The sequence below is a fragment of the Cydia strobilella genome, chromosome 23, assembly GCF_947568885.1.
Source record: "Cydia strobilella chromosome 23, ilCydStro3.1, whole genome shotgun sequence".
Lineage (NCBI taxonomy): Eukaryota > Metazoa > Arthropoda > Insecta > Lepidoptera > Tortricidae > Cydia > Cydia strobilella.
In genome coordinates this window covers 4706422-4724596 of record NC_086063.1, presented here as the reverse complement: position 1 = coordinate 4724596, position 18175 = coordinate 4706422, and the positions used below count along the sequence as shown (strand labels likewise).

The window sequence follows — 18175 nt, the reverse complement described above, 5'->3', positions numbered from 1 at the left end:
CAAAGTGTGTTTGTTGTGTGAAATGACATCTGTCTCAGAATAAGTAGGTATGTTATATTTATCTGTGGCATCCTGGCAGGTCAAATTTGTCAGTAGTAGGCACATTGAAAAAGCGTAGAATTTTCGTATTTAATTAGTTTTATTATTCCTTTTGCATTATTTAAATTAAGCGATTTGCTGCATCGTTAGTGCTGCTTCTATAATGGAGCTACATATTTGAAGGAGCTGCTATATTCTATGGAATACACTTGCATACAAAAGAGGCCAACCAACAGTTGTAAGTAAAAATCTAACATATTTCTGATTCGTATTAGTTTTAGAGCTCATACTGTAGGTCGCATATGCCCCACGTGCCTTGTTAATGAGACTTCAAACATTATCTTCGGTAATGGTTGAGCTGTATTTGCATACAATGATTTTTTGAGCCGCCTATTCATATTTAATAGCATTTTAAACTGCAAATAGGATTTGCCTAACTTAACGACGCACTAGCCACTACAAAAGGATGTTGATTGTTCTTTCGTCCAGTGCCTGATGTTCGTACTTGAGAATTTGTTATGACTGTGATATTTCTATTATTTTTTGTGATTTGAGTACCATGGAGCATACTTCTCTAATAAACGAAAGTGATACAGAGGTATGCTTTATTTTATCATGAAAATATGTAAAAGTAGATTAATTTTTTGTAGGTTACTTTTAAATTAATCAAGTATCTACCCACAATATTTTTTAATCTCACATGCTTATTTTTTTAATTATTAATCCTACCTGTAGGACAGAATTAGCTGTTGAGAAGTATGTATAGAAATGAAGAGAGACGGTAGCAACCGTAAGGGCTCGGAGCGGGGCTCGGACAGGCCGGGGGACAAGGACAGTGACCCCCTGATTGTCTCGTCCACTATCTCTGAAGAGCCAAAGCCAGTAAGAAACATTAATTGGCAGCTAAATTACTAAATTGTACAACTTCATTGTCAACTACATTAGCAAACCTCATTAGGTATCATTTTCATAGTAAAGTTTGTTATTCTTCATAAAGAAGGCCTAAGGGTGAGTTGCATATGTATACTTGCATATATACACAATTGTTGATGTTGTTTCCATTTAAATGCAACATTTTGTCTAGTAAGCACTAATTGTCCAAAGGTGTTTTTTGTATAGAACTACACATCTTACAGAATGTATCATCATCGTAACATTCCTGATCCTATTTATATGGTTTGCATAAATCATACAGTATAATTATAACCATGAAAGCCAGTCAAGAGTCTTTTGGGGCCTACTACTTGTATGTCCAAAAGTATCCTTTCCCTTAATTTAGGTGTTTTATTAATAATCTATATTTTTTTAAATTTGTATTCTGTAGACAGCACAATTGAAATCTCCAAAATTTAAAACACATTATATGCTTGATCCAAATTTAATATTATAAAACATCAAGGGTTTCTTTTTACCTTTTTGGTACGGAACTCTAAAAAGGTTGCTAACTAAGATGACATTGAAGCTGTAGAATTTCTAATTTAGCCATATTATGTAGATAGTCTTGCTTGTAGGCCTGGCACTTTATTTATTTTAATTTTCATTCCAAATTTCATATTAAATAGGTACATTTCAATTACACTAACACTGTTATTTGACACTGAAAGTGTACATTAAGCAGAAAATTATACAAAGCTAAGCAAAAGCCTATTTATTACCCAACCAAAAAAGGAAAATGTTTTTTTATTTTATGCAGTGCTAGATTTTTATTAGCACCAGCTTCTGCAAAATGTAAATGTTAGATACACGTGTGTCAAGGATGTCAAGTTACACATATTTAAATGTTGCACTTGGGGATTATACGTTTTGCACAAATAAATATTGTGATATTTTTTATTCTCTCTCTCTCTTTAGCCTTTTTCTACCCTTTGGGTGTAGGCCTCCTTCATTTTGCGCCATTCGTCGCGGTTCTGTACGACTTGGAGCCACTGTTTCCCCGCAGTCTTCTTAATGTCGTCATCCCAACGCATCTGGGGTCTACTATTATTTTTTATTATAGATATCTAAATCTGGATTCAACACGTAATTTTATCATTATAAAGTTTTAAATATTAATGAATACATAGATACAGCACAGTAAAAAGTTAAAACAAAGCAGCACATGTGATGAAATGGTCTCCACTTGGCAATAAAGTTGGCATGATTAGCATGGTCTAATGATGACTTAGAATACTTAGATTGTCAATAAATAAAATAACATTTTGGTCTACATTATTTGACCTCTAGGTAATTGCCTGTCATTTAAAGCTAAACTGTTGAATATACTGCCACCTGGGGTATTTCTGGACCGATACAGACCGATCTTAAAGGCTGGCAACGCACGATGGGCGACAATAAATAATGAGTATACAGTATAATTTCAACTAAGTAATCGCATTTTTTAAGAGGCAACAGACGAATCGCATTGATTTAAAGTATTTAATAAATTACTATTACTCAGTTGAAATTATACTGTATACTCATGGACAAATTTAGAGGAACGCAAAAAAAGGTTTAGTTAATTTCAAAATCAGTAATTAAACTTCTTTTTTTTTTGTTCCTCTAAATTTGTCCATGAGTGTATAAAATGTGTTATACAAAATGTTGTCCTTGACTCAACCATTGTCAATATTGACATACACATTTAAAAAGGTTAATCAACTGATAATTCGCAGAGTTGTTTACCAAGCTGTTCACTGCCCATCTTATCTGATATCGGACACATGAATCAAGCTAATTGTTCACTTTAATCAAAGGTAATATATAACTCCGTTTAAGATAATAAGGAAAAAACGTGCCTCGGAAAATCAAGAACAATTGATAGCCATACCTTTGGCCTATTCTTGTGTAGATGGCGTTGGCGACACCGTTTGATTTTTAACAATTTTAACACATGTCAGTGAAAGAACATGGGTCAGTCATATGGCGTTCTAAAAAAATATTCATTTAAATATATGTATGTATACTGTATACATTTTTATTCATTTTTATTTTTAGTTTTATTCCTGTGTCGAAAGATGGCAGTAAATTTACGGTGACTACAAAATTTACTATGACGATAACCCTCTATACTATCTATTCTCTTTGTTAAGTTTCTAAAGGGACCACGTCAAAAACTGATAATAAGCGGGAAAGCATATTAACCGTAAAAATTGTATGAAAAAAGTTTTAGAGACCAGTGTAAAGGCCTCTACTCGTATTTGATTGTGACGTCACTTGCTAGTGTTTCATATAAATTTCAATATCTGGGAGACCGAGCTTTGCTCGGAAAACATATAAAAACTAAAAATGCGCGTTTTCCCAGAGATAAGACCTAGCTAGATCGATTTTTAGTCCCCGAAAACCCCCATCTAGCAAATTTCATCGAAATCGTTAGAGCCGTTCCCGAGATCCCCGAAATACCTATATATACATGAATATATACAAGAATAGTGGCAAAATCGTTTTGAAAGTTCGAAAAAAGAAACTGATTTGACTAGTAGTCAAATACACTCGCTACAGCCTTCAATCGTCACACTCGTAAGCCTACTATCTCCTGCAAACAGCTTCGCATACAAGTCATTTTCTTGCTGATAAAAACGCCTTACCTGATTACTAGGGAATCTAGGGATTAAAAATATGCCTGATAACTACAACCAGTTATAAGTGAGCTTTGTTGTATTTTTATTATTATATATTAACGTGTGTGACCCGGTTTAATATATTTAATAAGCAGTGTCTCACGGAAGTTGTGTTATTAAAATTGTATTCTTATTGTTGATAATAACTGAAATGCTATCAATCGGACAGTAGACACTAAACTTTGAGGTCCTAGAAATGTGTTTAAATTGGTAAATTAAGCGTCGTAATTCTTTAGTTTAGAGTATGTTGTATGAGCTTTAGGGTTTGCACGACGGATCTGATACGTATGGGAAGATCCGCGGATCCGGATCCAGGTCCGGATAATTTCATACATTTCATATCCGGATTGCAAACCCTTATGAGCTTTAAATAAACGATTTTCGGTAAGTTTTGCCAGTTTTCACATAACTTTTCGTTGCTAATTTATTGGCCTACTCATTATGTTTTAAAAGAAGCGAAGAAGAAACAAGCGCTGGTGGCCTAGCGGTAAGGGCGTGCGACTTGCAATCCGGAGGTCGCGTGTTCAAAGTTCAAACCCCGGCTCGTACTAATGAGTTTTCGAAACTTATGTACGAAATATCATTTGATATTTACCAGTCGCTTTTCGGTGAAGGAAAACATCGTGAGGAAACTGGACTAATCCCAATAATGCCTAGTTTTCCTTCTGGGTTGGAAAGTTAGATGACAGTCGCTTTCGTAAAAACTAGTGGCCACGTCAATTCCTGGGATTATTTGCCAAGCGGACCCCAGGCCACAGAACAATTAATAGTAAAATACAGAACGGCCACGCACCGCCCCGCCCCGACCCGAATTACCTCGCCCCGCAACAGCAGATTTGCCGGCCGCTCAGTACTATTTTTAAGCAACTTACTCACACTATGACGCATGACGCGTGTACAGACGTGCCGTTCACACATAGAAACGCAAGTGATTTTTGATGTAAAGCGTGTCCGCCCTGTGCCCAGGCTCCCATGAGCCGTGGCAAAATGCCGAGACAACGCGAGGAAGATAGCATGTTCTAAAAGAATCCTAGTGTAAGGCCTGAGTGGGGGCTCGAGTTGAGCGTGCAGCGGGGCGACGCGTGCGGCGTGCATGTTAAACAAATGCAAACGTATAGGAGTGGCCTTAGTGCACGCTGCTCAAATCACTTGTGAGCCCGACGCCACGCTGCACGTCCCGCCGAACGCTCCGCTTCGACTCAGGCCTTACACTTAGACATGTTTCAATTTAACTTACGAAATGAACTATAATAGACGGAGATCACCACACAATGGGCACTGTTTCAATGTTGAGATGCGTGTAGTCTGCTCAGTGTTGTAGTGTTGTGAGGATGTGTCGGATAGAGTGAAATTGTTTGTGTGTGAATGGATTAAAATGAAAAAGAAGATTAACATAACTGTGCCGCCTAAGAATAAAACGGTGTGTAGCCTTACCCTTATCTAAAGGTATTAGCTTCATCTTATACCTTTAAACGAACAAAAGTCCGATAATATTTATTTATTTAATTTAATTCTTGTATATATTTATGTAGTTTCCCGCCAATCCGGATAAAATGCGTCCAAGTCGTCCCGCCATCTCCTTTTCGGCCTACCTGCACCCCGGCCAGCACCAGCTATGGTGTTCCGTGGGTCCCACTCGGTAACCATTTTGCCCCACCTTTCAGGGTGCATGCGGCAGACATGCCCAGCCCAGTCCCACTTAAGCTTAGCGGTCTGGACACCTACATCTACAACTCGAGTTCTGTTCGAGTTCAATGACAGGGTCGAGTGGAGGAAGCGAGGGGAGGCCTTTGCCCAGCAGAAGGACACTAAATTAGGCGTGTAAAAAAATATATATTTATGTATTTCGGGGATATCTAACGATTTCTTTACCTTTAACTTAACGATTTGAGTTCATTTTTTCACCATTTTGATTAGTCTTTCCAGGGCAAATAAAATAAATTCATATTTTAACGCAAAATCATATTGAAAAAGCATCACTACATAAACAAACAAAACGATGAGATTCCAACTTCCAAGTATTTATCAATTTCCCATAGCATAATGAGGGTAATTTTTTATCATCGTTACGTCTTTTGTCTTCCATAATTGCTTTAAATCAAGGACATATCTACGCGTTTATTATTTAGAAATTTTCAATGTCACATTATTTACCTTGAAACTAATAACCTAAGTTTTAATCAATACTTAATACGAGGGTTGTAAGGACGAAAATCGATTGAGCGTCAAATGTTTTAGTAAATGTTATTCAACGGTAATTTATGGAATTAGTTGAAAATTTTATACAAAAACATTGAATAATTTCATTCGCGAAATACTAGACATACACGCATTGCATAAATTAAGAGTATTTTAAGCGAAAAGGTGTAAGAACTTGTTATCCTTACTGAGTATTTTATAAGCATTGTTAAGCTGCGGAGGATGATGATGATGATTGATAAAATCTATCCTATGTCCTTCCCCAGGGCTCAAACTATATCTATATCAAATTTCATCTAAATCGGTTCAGCGGTTAAAGCGTGAAGAGGTAACAGACACAGTTACTTTCGCATTAATATTAGTAGAGATAGTAGGGATGTAACAACTAATAGTTATTTGTGCAAAAAGAGAGGAAAGTTGGTTTTTCTTGCGAGTGTTTATTTTGAGTCCCGAGAAAGCGAAAGATTCTAAGGTAGAATCTTGAGCGTAGCGAGGGACTCAAAAACACGAGATGTAAAATAACTTTGCTCTCGTGTTGCACACATAATTTTTCACCTCAGTAGTGAGAACATATTAAAGGTTAAAATGTATTTCGAATTACACAGAATAAACAGAAAAAAAAAGTATTATAATATGTACGATACGATACGATACGAGACGAGATCGGACCGGACCGGACCGGACCGGACCGTACCGTACCGTACCATAAAAAAAAATGTTATAAAAGTATGAAGTTCATGGCCTTCACTAAATTAAAAAGCTACATTGTTTCACTCCCTGGAGTGAGGAAAGTCGCACTTTCCTCACTCCAGGGAGTGACGAAAGTAGGCTTGTTCGAGCTGCTGAGGTGAAAAAGTTATTATAGTGACATGTGACATAATTATGTGTAACGCATCGTACTACGTAGGCGAACAACACGCGAACTCGAAGCGAAGCGATGCGGCGCGAGGTGAATCAATCCTTTGATACCTATAGAAGTGTCCTACGTTGGGCGATCTCGGTGCGAACGCGAACGCCTTGTGCCTGCCGCGCCGCGCCGCTTTGCGTGCGCGCTGGAAGGGGGCTGCGTTAAAATCACCAAATATGATCACATGATTTCTGGACGACCCCATCATAGGACATAGGTACATGCATTTAGAGCGATATTAATTAAAGGCATGTAAACTGATCTTTTTTTCCAGTAATTGCTTAAGAAATACTTCTCAATAGTAAACAAGCGGTACTCAAGTAAATAAGTAGTTATTGAACGGTAATGACATAATGACACTTCATGTCATGAAACGAGATATAGCGTTTTGCAAGAGAAACAATGTCCCTGATAGTGTGCTAATCTTTGCAACGTCACACATTTGCAGTCACTGTGTAATATAAACAAGGAAATGTTGAAAACTATTCTTTTTTCGTATATGTAGAAACTCGTTTTTTTGCAAGTCGCTTTAAAATATAGCCTACGTCAATCGAGTAGAGTTGTGCCGTTCTCAATACAGTACAAAGAAAAAATAGCGAGTACAAGTTTTGTATGTAAAACTTGTATTCACTCTAATTTTTTTGTATTACTGTAATAAATATGGCAATTAGCCACTTTCAGTGTTTCGCAGCAAAGCTAGTTTTTTGCGACATTAGCGCATATTGATATTGCTGAATGTGATGTTTTTGCAACTGATTGGTCTGTTGTCTGTAGTGAGTGTATGAAGTTCTGTGAGGCGATGGATAAACGTGAGTCGTCTGTTATATGTATATTAGATTTGTTTAAATGACTCTGTTATATTATTGATTACATAATTGTATACACTTTTATATAAATTCCACAGTGAATTGGTTTTAACTGTTATACTGTGTAATTTGTTGAATAAGTAAAATAAATTGCTTGTGTCAGCGCAACCTAACGTGTATAGGTATATATAGGCAGGTATTTAGAGAATTGTTTCACTATACAACTCCCATCATCTGCTCGAAACAATATAAACAAAGTTAATCTTGTTATTTGATGGCGACCCTGCCAGGATCTGATAAACGCCATTCCTCGCCTTCCTCCGCGGGTCTGTGGTTCAACCCATTTCAACTACAGCAACTAGCAGACAAAGATATATTTTACTTGAATGTTCATGTCAAATTTGATGTTATTTCAAAATGTCGTTTTAAAATCAGTGTAACTTCGTTTGTATAGCGGCGCCTAGGTCCGCGTGACTCTTAAACACGGAACTTTTTGCACATTGAAATAGCTACATATTATTATCAACTTGACTTTCTAACTGGGCTCTGGCCACTAACTATACGCGATGTAACCAATTGGCCATAGTTGACCCATGGGTCAAACTCAATCTTAATTGACTACTGGATACCAGTAGTCAACTCGTAACAATTACTGCGAATGTGTTACGAGTGCGGGTTGATAAGTTTCCCAAAAACAAAGATATTTGATTCTGACTAATTTATTTTTCTAGCTCGATACAACTAAACCGAGGTCCTCAAAATAGCCATTTTTGGCGTCAATTATTTTGGTGTTGGTGGTTTTTTGTCGTTAGCGACTTAATGGAATTTGGACACATACGTAAGTCGCAGGGGTCCTAATCATTATGTTCAGCGTTGGAGGTAATGGCGACCAAATGAAAGCAGGGAATACTGATATCTAAATTTACAGAAGGCTGGTTAGAAAAAGTGAGTTTATCTACATACATGTAGAAGCTTATATAGTTAAGTACAGCGCCACACTATGACACTACGGATTGGTTATGAACTATTAAATACATTGACATAGCTAACAGCTTATTGAGCATTTATACTAGTACACAATAGTTTCGGTAGATGTCACCTTTACATATCATAGGACTGTGGTGCCACATACAGACGATTGAGAGACTTAATCTGTCTAGATTAGGTAAGTAGGTATTTAGGTATGCTAATACCTACTTATCTGTTACCTACTTGTTAAGATAGGTCTTAACACCTGCATTAATTCAATGGAGTATTAATTCGAAGAAAAACTCATCAATTTTTGCCATCGCAACGGTAGCCGTGTGAATCGGCGAGTCGTCGTCATTAAGGGCTGCAGCGGCAGCCAACATGCACAAAGCTTCTTTTTAACAAATACTCTAGTAATATATTGAAAACTTATTCCGGCGAGCTGTTTACAATCTCTGCTGTCTGCCTAGGTAGTTATCGACGGTCTTTTAATACAATATTTTAACTTTTTTTGTTGTTTCTGGAATAGACACCTTATTTGGTCTCCAACTCCTGGGACACGCTATTGACGCTTTGTCGTCTTCGTATGAAATCATCTACCCAAGTGCGGACGGTCCTAAAAGTAGGTTAAGAGTCCCCTACGGCACGATGCAACGCAGTTTTAATCTGGGTTTCCGTTTTTTCCTTTTTAAACTTAAAACTGTTTGACAACTCGATCCTCAGTTTTCTGAAAACTGACTCACTACGAATCTCTATATTTTTTTGAAAAACAAATAAACGATTTTTTTTAAATACTTAATTGAGAAAGATTGCAAATTACGATACAAAGGAATTTATATCAATATTTTGAAATTTAAAATAAAAAAAATTTTGAAACTTAATTGTGGTTTCGTTCGGTTTTTTATCAACCCACCCTCGAAATGTATCCAATGATGATAAAAACCGGCCAAGTGCGAGTCAGACTCGCGCACGAAGGGTTCCGTATCATTAGGCAAAAAACGGCAAAAAAATCTCATTTGTTATAATAATATGAGCCCCACTTAAATATTTATTTTATTCTGTTTTTAGTATTTCTTGTTATAGCGGTAACAGAAATACATCATCTGTGACAATTTCAACTGTCTAGCTATCACGGTTCATGACATACAGCCTGGTGACAGACAGACGGACAGAGGAGTCTTAGTAATAGGGGCCCGTTTTCTTCTAAGTCTACTAACAGCGTTTAGTGTGCGTTTGACCTACACTTCCTTATTAGAACTATTAAGCTGAACTGGTTTCACAGAACTCCATGGTTTTGTAATTTGTATTACAATGGTCAGTTATAGTCACTGAACCCGTTGTTTCTATATGACTGAATATTAGACAATACCCTTTACAGTAAATGCATTTGTGTTTTTGTTTAATTTAGTATTCAAAAATTGAGTTACTACATTCTTTTTAACTTGTTACGAGTAAAATAAGAGTTTTCTAAGTGCTAACTACACGAGGAATACCTACAGGGTTTTTTTTGACAGTATTCCACGACGAAATTATAGGTCACAAGTTGAAAAACTTTTACTACAAGACAAACCAGGAAAATGCAAAAAAACTTTAGAAATTATAATTCAAATAAATAAAACTTCACAACGCACAAATTGTGCACGCCTCTAATCACTTGTGCCAACGAGGTTAAGGCCTTGGTATCCCCAAAGATAGATATAACTTAAGCGTCTACTCCGCAAGCATCTTCTGTCAGAAGAATTTAAATAATGTTCTCCATCTTGTATGTACTAATATGCATTAGTTTATCTTTTGTATATCATATAAGTATTAGTATTTAATCATAATTTTGTTAGTTTACGTTATTATGTTTATATATATATATACATAATATTAGAATTTTTTTTTTGGTTCTATTTCTCGTTATAATTTATGTATCTATCCTGCACCAACATTTATGTCTCTGTTTGACCTAATGGTTGACTGGTAGAGAATGCCTTTTGGCATTAAGTCCGCCATTTGTACATTTTTCTTTGCTTGTGCAATAAAGTTTAAATAAATAAAAATAAAAAATAACTCCGTAATAGATGGATACAGTCTAAGGAAAAAACGTGCCTCGAAAATCAAGAAAATTTGATTCTCGTTCAGAGGGCGCTACTAGCTTTGGCCTACTGTCGTATAGATGGCGTTGACGGTTGCGTTTGTTATTTAACAATTTTAACGCATATCAGTGAAAGAACATGGGTCAAAATCATAAAAATAATTAATGCAAATAAAATAAAAATTATCCATATTTAAATACATTTTATCGTATTTTTATAAATCTTCATTTTTAGTTTTAAAGTGTGTCGACAGATTGCAGTGAATTTACTGGGGTTACAAAATTTACTATGACAGCACCGCTCTAGTATAAGTTACTCTATGGTATCCCTTAAGCGTCAAACTTACTGTAAGTACGTTGCGTACAGCATTATGTCGGAACTAGCGACCCGCCCCAGCTTCGCACGGGTAGTTCAACCAATTTACACGCAACCTTTACAAATTATACACATAAACTTCCTCAAGAATCACTCTATTGATAGTTGTAAACCACATGAATATCCGTTCAGTTGTTTTGAGTTTATCGCGAACAGACAGACGCGTCAGGAGTCTTTGTTTTATAATATGTATTGATACACATTTCTATTAAACGTGACATTCCTTAGCGTACGGAATACCATAGAAAGAGACCAAGGCCTGGGATTAATTCGTCTATCCGGTTACCAGCCACTTTTCAGCCAGCATATTGCTGCTAGGAGTGACAGAGGAATAACACATACCTTTCTCGGTCTCTCTTTCAGTCATTAGGATAGATTTATTGCGAACGCAACTCTTTTATTATATACATTATCCATGCAGTAGCTAAACGCAGCCGTCGGGCTCGGCTAGTATACGGAAGCTTTTTTATAAAGCACCAATAGGAGCGCTCCACACAATTTGTATCGCGGCCAATTAGAGGCACCTAAATTTAAAACACCTTTTTTAACATTCAATTTTGCTAGATCACTTTTAGCAGCCTCCATACCATAACCACCACTTCTACATTTAACCGTTTGTTCAAAGAACCATTTGTAACCAGTACCTTGGAAGAATTATATCAGTTAACTTCAAATCGAAGCCTTTTTAATTGAGTCGTCGAGATCTGCACGGCGGCTACAGATTTGATAGATCTTTTATACACGCAGAAGAAACGCTAGTCTAAAAGCGTGCCTAACACCAACCTATGATAAAGTGAGCATTAAATTAACGCACAAAGCTTAACGCTGGTGGCGCTGCAATCGTTTAGAAAACGTGTCTTTAGCCGTCATGAGCAGGTCTTCTAAAAAGCAAAACTCCTTAGTAGCAACTAGCAAAATGCCTAAAACGAATGTCGAAGAAGCTATACATATACCTAATAATCAAAATACAATAAAATCATATTGCCTAAGATTTAAATCATCTAAAACGCTAAATGTCTGATTAGCAAAATTATTAACACTAATCGAATTTAAACTATCGTGAGACATATTAACATAAATAACTTAGCGGTTTCACTCACGTATTTTTAATGGAGACCTGGGCTCTCCGAAACATGTCGCGCGAGTGACTAAAAATACGTGAGTGAAACCGCTAAGTTATTTAAATTATTAACACTGGTTGCCTATGCCTAAGCTGTGTAATATCTAAAATGCAAAATGCCTGAAAGGCATGAGGGATTATGTTCTCGACACATGGTGCCAAAATCTCAAAGTGCCAACACACGCATTTGTCCAATTATGAATGTCCAGGCAGGCGTTGGCTGAGCCGAACCATGCCTTTTTAGCTCTTATTGCGTAGACATAAGCTTTTTTCTGTCGGCTATTTGCCGATTCCTCGTCGATAGGTATGGGGAGACCCAAACCACAACCTTACCCTTTATTGGTTGTTTTGTTACTATATACAAGTAGAAATTTAAGGATTAAATAAGCCATAATTGGACATGCGTGCGTGGGCACTTTGCGAATTTGGTACTATGTGTCGAAAGGACATATAAACCCTCATGCCTTTCAGGCATTTTGCTACTAAGACCTGATGTATTTTAGGCAATTAAAAAAGCAGACATAAAGAAACATAAAGCACATATTTTTTTGGGTTTTTGACAGTTGGAACCATTTATAATCAATCCACATATAATTACACTTTTATTTCGCTTCACTGCGTATATTTGTATATACACCTATATGTATGTGTGCTTCAAATCTTGTTACTTAAAACCACTCCCGATGTCTGATAAAGTTAAAATTTTAAGTAATTCTGATAAAAATTCAATAATATGCTAAAATGGACCTGATCTGATGATGCAGCCGGATGGTAACCAATGACTCCTCGATGGAAAAACACACTCATCGAGTCTACCCTCATTGGAAAGGTCTCGAATACTTGATAAACATGCAAATGAGAAGTAAAGCAATAAAAATGTGTCAATTATTTTTGACAGTAACTTGTTAACGTCATTTTCCGTTGCAGTTGTGTGGACTGTGCCCGATGTTCCCGTCGTGCATGTCGCTGCTATCGCGGCGCGCGGAGCAGCAGGCGCCGCGGCCCGGACAGACCGCCGTAATCCTCAATGTGTACGACATGTATTGGACCAACTGGTGAGTACTTTACATCACTAGTGCTATCTCTGCCACTCTTTACTATAGCTCAGGTCTGGGGACAGTAGTGCTATCTCTGTCACGTACAATACAATACCTACTATATAGGTACTTACTTAGAATTGAATTTGTAGTTAAATACAACAAGGAAATTATTTATGTAAAGCAAGTTCAATGACACATATGTTGTGGTTTTATGATTTTAATAGTGAGTAATTCATAATCGTACCTACGCACCTATATTATTAGGTAGGCACAAGCTTGCTTACCTAATTCAGAAGGATTTGTCCCACATTATTTATTTACATTAAAATCCACAGGTACACAGCCGGAGCTGGGGTGGGCGTATTCCACAGTGGAGTCCAAGTGCACGGTTCAGAATGGGCGTACGGCGGGCACCCTTACGCCTTCACCGGCGTGTTCGAGATCTCGCCTCGCGACGAGAGGGAGCTCGGCGAACAGTTCCGGTTCCGGTGAGTACAGAGCCTGTAACACATGGAGACAGAGCGTGTAACATGCAGTGCAACGGCGCGTAACACAGTGTTACCACAAGTTGCCATGACCGTTGGTACAGGTGGTGTATATAGTCCAATTGTATCGTGCTGTACGTCAGAGAGGTTTACCACTCATTAAAGAAAGATACTACCTATCCCATCTCGCATTAAAGGATGGCTTTTTTATGAGTTCTGAGGGCAAAACCAGAATAACCTGATCTCGTACAGCTACGCCAAAATGGTCTTAACAAATGTACCCTGACTTTTTAATTAATGATGATTGGCATTTACAGATTTTGAAAAAAAACTAGTCAGCCACAAAACGCCCCCTTTTAAAAATTCGTCCTTTATGCATTACGCTAGGCACAAAATGCGCAAGTTAATACTTGTCTTTTTTTTTATAGTTCAACCAGACCTTTATTCGCGGGTTAGGAGTTAGGTCGATTTGTAAAAATATATCCTGTTTTATCTTGTTTCCAGGCAAAGTGTGCACATAGGATATACAAGTTTCAGCGAAGAAGAAGTCAGACGACTTGTGACGGAATTAGGGAAACAATTTCGAGGTGACAGGTAAGTTTGCTATTTTTATTACATTTAACTATATTGTTCTATACTAAAAAGTACAAAAGAAGATTTATTTTATTGCATACTGTGCACATAGAAGCACTTATTTTTGTATTATTACTCGTAAACTAAACAAACTACTTGACTAAATTACAGTTTGTAAATAATTTTTGAAGAATATTTTTGTGTCAGATTGTTCCAATAATATGTATGTATATAAAATCCTTTAAGATAGGTACAATAAGTATTTGACGTTTTACAAAATATAATTTTATGTATATACTAGTATACGAAGTTACTTTACTATCTTTACATTATTGTAAAAAGGATATTTTGCTTTCAGATACCACCTCATGAACAACAATTGTAATCATTTCACATCGGCGTTCTGTTTGGTACGTATTACCTCAATTACCTACAGGATTTATTATAATAATATTTTAAATACATCCTCTACTCCTCTGGAGTTGCAGGCGTACATAGGCTACGGAGACTGCTTAACATCAGGCGGGCCGTATGCTTGTTTGCCACCGACGTAGTATATAAAAAAAAACATTTTACGGAATTTCATTGAAAATAAATTGTTCATTTGCAGGCGCTTTGCGACAAACCGATCCCATCGTGGGTGAACCGACTGGCGTATGTGAGCTCGTGTGTTCCCTTCCTGCAGCGGTGTCTGCCCAAGTATGTGTTCTTATATAATGTCCATAAACCTTAAATATTTTGTTCCTTTTTTTGTATTTTTAGAAAAATCTGTGAAGTTATTTTGGAAATGGAAAATAAATAAGTAAATTCACCTCTTAAGCCCAAAAGTGCGCCCAGATGCGCCCGTGACGCGTGCCGCCTGATGCGTGCTCACTTAAAGAGTCCGCGCAAGCTTGGTCGTTTTGTTAGGAGCGTTTCGCGAGTGAAGTAAGACTTTGACTATCATTTCTGACTTTTGTATTGCTTTAATACGATGGTTCCCATATAGACATTTGATCCTAAAAATAAACCTGATCGATTGATAATTAATGAAACTTTGTCATCTAGCCTATTATCGATTTCATAATAACCTAAAATTTACGAAGATTCTAAGACGAGATTTCAAAATTTACTAAATAATTTAAAGAAAATAAATATAGAACCATTCATACCTGGGATAATTATCCGATATTTATCAAAGGCATAGAGTAACTTATACTATAGCGGTACTGTCATAGTAAATTTTGTAACCCCAGTAAATTCACTGCCATCTGTCGACACACTTTAAAACTAAAACTGAAAATTTATAAAAATACAATAGAATGTATTTAAATATAGATAAATGATTTTTTTATTTGCATTCATTATTTTTATGATTTTGACCCATGTTCTTTCACTGATATGCGTTAAAATTGTTAAATAACAAACGAAACCGTTAACGCCATCTATACGACTGTAGGCCAAAACTAGTAGCGCCCTCTGAACAAGAATCAAATTTTCTTGATTTTTCGAGGAACGTTTTTTCCTTAGACTGTATCTATCTATTACGGAGTTATATCTATCTTTGGTCATAGTAAATTTTGTAACCACTATAAATTCACTGCCATCTATCGACATACTTTAAAACTAAAAATGAAGATTTATAAAAATACGTTAAAATGTATTTAAATATGGATAAATGATTTTTTTATTTGCATTAATTATTTTTATATAATTTTGACCCATGTTCTTTTACTGGTATGCGTTAAAATTATAAATAACAAACGAAACCGTCAACGCCATCTATACGACTATAGGCCAAAACTAGTAGCGCCCTCTGAACGAGAATCAAATTTTCTTGATTTTCGAGGCACGTTTTTTCCTTAGACTGTATCCATCTATTACGGAGTTATATCTATCTTTGATAGAACCATTCATACCTGGGATAATTATCCGATATTTATCAAAGAGTATAATTATCTGGATAATTGTGAACCCTGTTCACAAGTGTGTCAACACGGGAGTAATGGCAATGTGACCGCGCAGAGAGTGGCTGACGCCGGCCGCGCTGCAGCACTCGCTGGCCGCGCACTCGCGCTCCTCCTCGCCCAACACGCCGCAATAGCACGTGAGTACTCTTCTTCATCCTCGCGTTATCCCGGCGTTTTGCCACGGCTCATGGGAGCCTGGGGTCCGCTTGACAACTAGTTAGTTAGTTAGTTAGTTTTGCTGGGCATTCTCCGCAACTCGACATCCAATGTGTCTATTTTGCGTGAAACGAGGTAGCGCTACTCTAAGCACCCCTGCTCCTCCATGAAGCCTAGCAAGGTCTTCAGGTTGCTAGTTGCCTCCTTTAGTGTGCATGGATTCCCTAGGTATTTGCTCCTATATACTTCTACCTGTTTACAGTCTAGGAGAATATGTTTTGTTGTTTCTTCTTCTGCCATGCACGCTCTGCACATGGGGCTGTCCGTTTTACCCATAATATGTAGGTGTTTGTTTAGTGTGTTATGTCCTACTAATCCTAAGAATTGACGTAGGCACTAGTTTTTACGAAACCGACTGCCATCTGACCTTCCAACCCAGAGGGGTAACTAGGCCTTGTTAGGATTAGTCCGGTTTCCTCACGATGTTTTCCTTCACCGAAAAGCGACTGGTAAATATCAAATGATATTTCGTACATAAGTTCCGAAAAACGCATTGGTACGAGCCGGGGTTTAAACCCGCGACCTCCGGATTGAAAGTCGCACGCTCTTACCGCAGGCGACCAGCGCAATGTGAGTACTATGCTCCTGTAATAATCCACCGATAAACTGCTGCCAGGACAGATATTTATTATACCTAGAAGAACTAAAAAAACTTCGAACCTCGAACTTCATGGCTGCAAATATGTAATATCAAAATGCTGTCATTATTGTTAGAGGTTTTATGTTTATTAATTAGGTGTTGTGTAACCATGATTGTAGAGAATTAGATTTGTCCTCACAAAAAAGTAAAAAATCAGAAAAAGGTGTGGTATGTTTCAACTAAATACGACGGTGATTGACCAATCATCAAATTACTGAGTGTGCAGGATTAGCCCTGCTCATGTCTCATGAATCACCCTGTATAGTCATAGACATGTCCTTACATTGGATAGTTTTTGTCACGCATATCATCATTCACACGAACTTGCGGGCAGAAGCTGGTATATATGTATAGTACTTTAAACTATTTTTTCATTTCTCAAAGGTGTGCAGAAAATGATACGTTTCTGCACTAGAGCATTTTACGTTCCAAGTACGATTTTTTTTAATTTTTTTACGATAAGCAATTGAAATTTGGGTTTAAATGGATTTGTTATACAATTTCTATTCTGATGTTTGACTCCCATTTCATAAATAACGATACTTTTGCCTAGATTCTTAATTGAAAGAAGCAATACTATAAAAAAATATACTGAGTCATGTTTTTTAAATAAAGTCATGCATTTTACTTTCCTCGTATTCGAAATGAAAAGTAGAGTGTTTAACTCGGGTGAAAGGCAATCATTTCACCCTCGGACTATTGGCGCTCTCACTGCGTTCGAGCGCCAAACTTCCTCGGCAGAAATGTCTGCCCTAACCCTTGGTTAACAATCTACTATTTTACCCTTTCAGATGCCGTGGTGCGCGGCGAACGCGGATCGGGGCTAGCACAGCCGATCGCGTTGTCAAAGGCATCGTACGTTACTGTTAACTCATCTCCATGTTGTTAGTACTAGATTTATACAAGTATACTGTCCAGTCACCGCTAGTAAACGTGTTTTGAAATAAAACAAAACGCATCAAATTGGTTGTCCGTTTAATAGCTACGCTACCACAGATAGACACACACACATGGCGGTCAAACTTATAACACCTTTCTTTTTGCGTCGGGAGCTAAAATATGAATACTTCTTATGAGTGAATTGTTAAAAATATGTATGTAGTAAAGGACCTGTAATTAGTTTAGCCTTAAGTTAATTTATTCCTTTGTGTTACGAAAATTAACCATACAGATTTTATAA

General features: G+C 37.0%; 1 protein-coding gene across 3 annotated transcripts; it reads left to right on the top strand.

Annotated features, from left to right (window-relative positions):
- Positions 1-54: 54 nt before the first annotated feature.
- LOC134751857 (deubiquitinase DESI2) lies at positions 55-18175 on the top strand. Of its 3 annotated transcripts, XM_063687361.1 has the most exons (9): positions 55-277; positions 775-921; positions 13020-13147; positions 13468-13620; positions 14122-14211; positions 14549-14600; positions 14801-14889; positions 16195-16276; positions 17787-18175. In XM_063687361.1, the coding sequence occupies exons 2-8, from the start codon at positions 808-810 to the stop codon at positions 16271-16273; spliced, it is 705 nt and encodes a 234-aa protein (XP_063543431.1). In that variant the 5' UTR covers positions 55-277; positions 775-807; the 3' UTR covers positions 16274-16276; positions 17787-18175. The 3 variants fall into 3 exon arrangements, with proteins under 3 accessions (XP_063543431.1, XP_063543433.1, XP_063543432.1); XM_063687363.1 differs by lacking the exon at positions 775-921 and having other exon boundaries at positions 56-277; XM_063687362.1 differs by lacking the exons at positions 55-277; positions 775-921 and adding an exon at positions 4874-5055.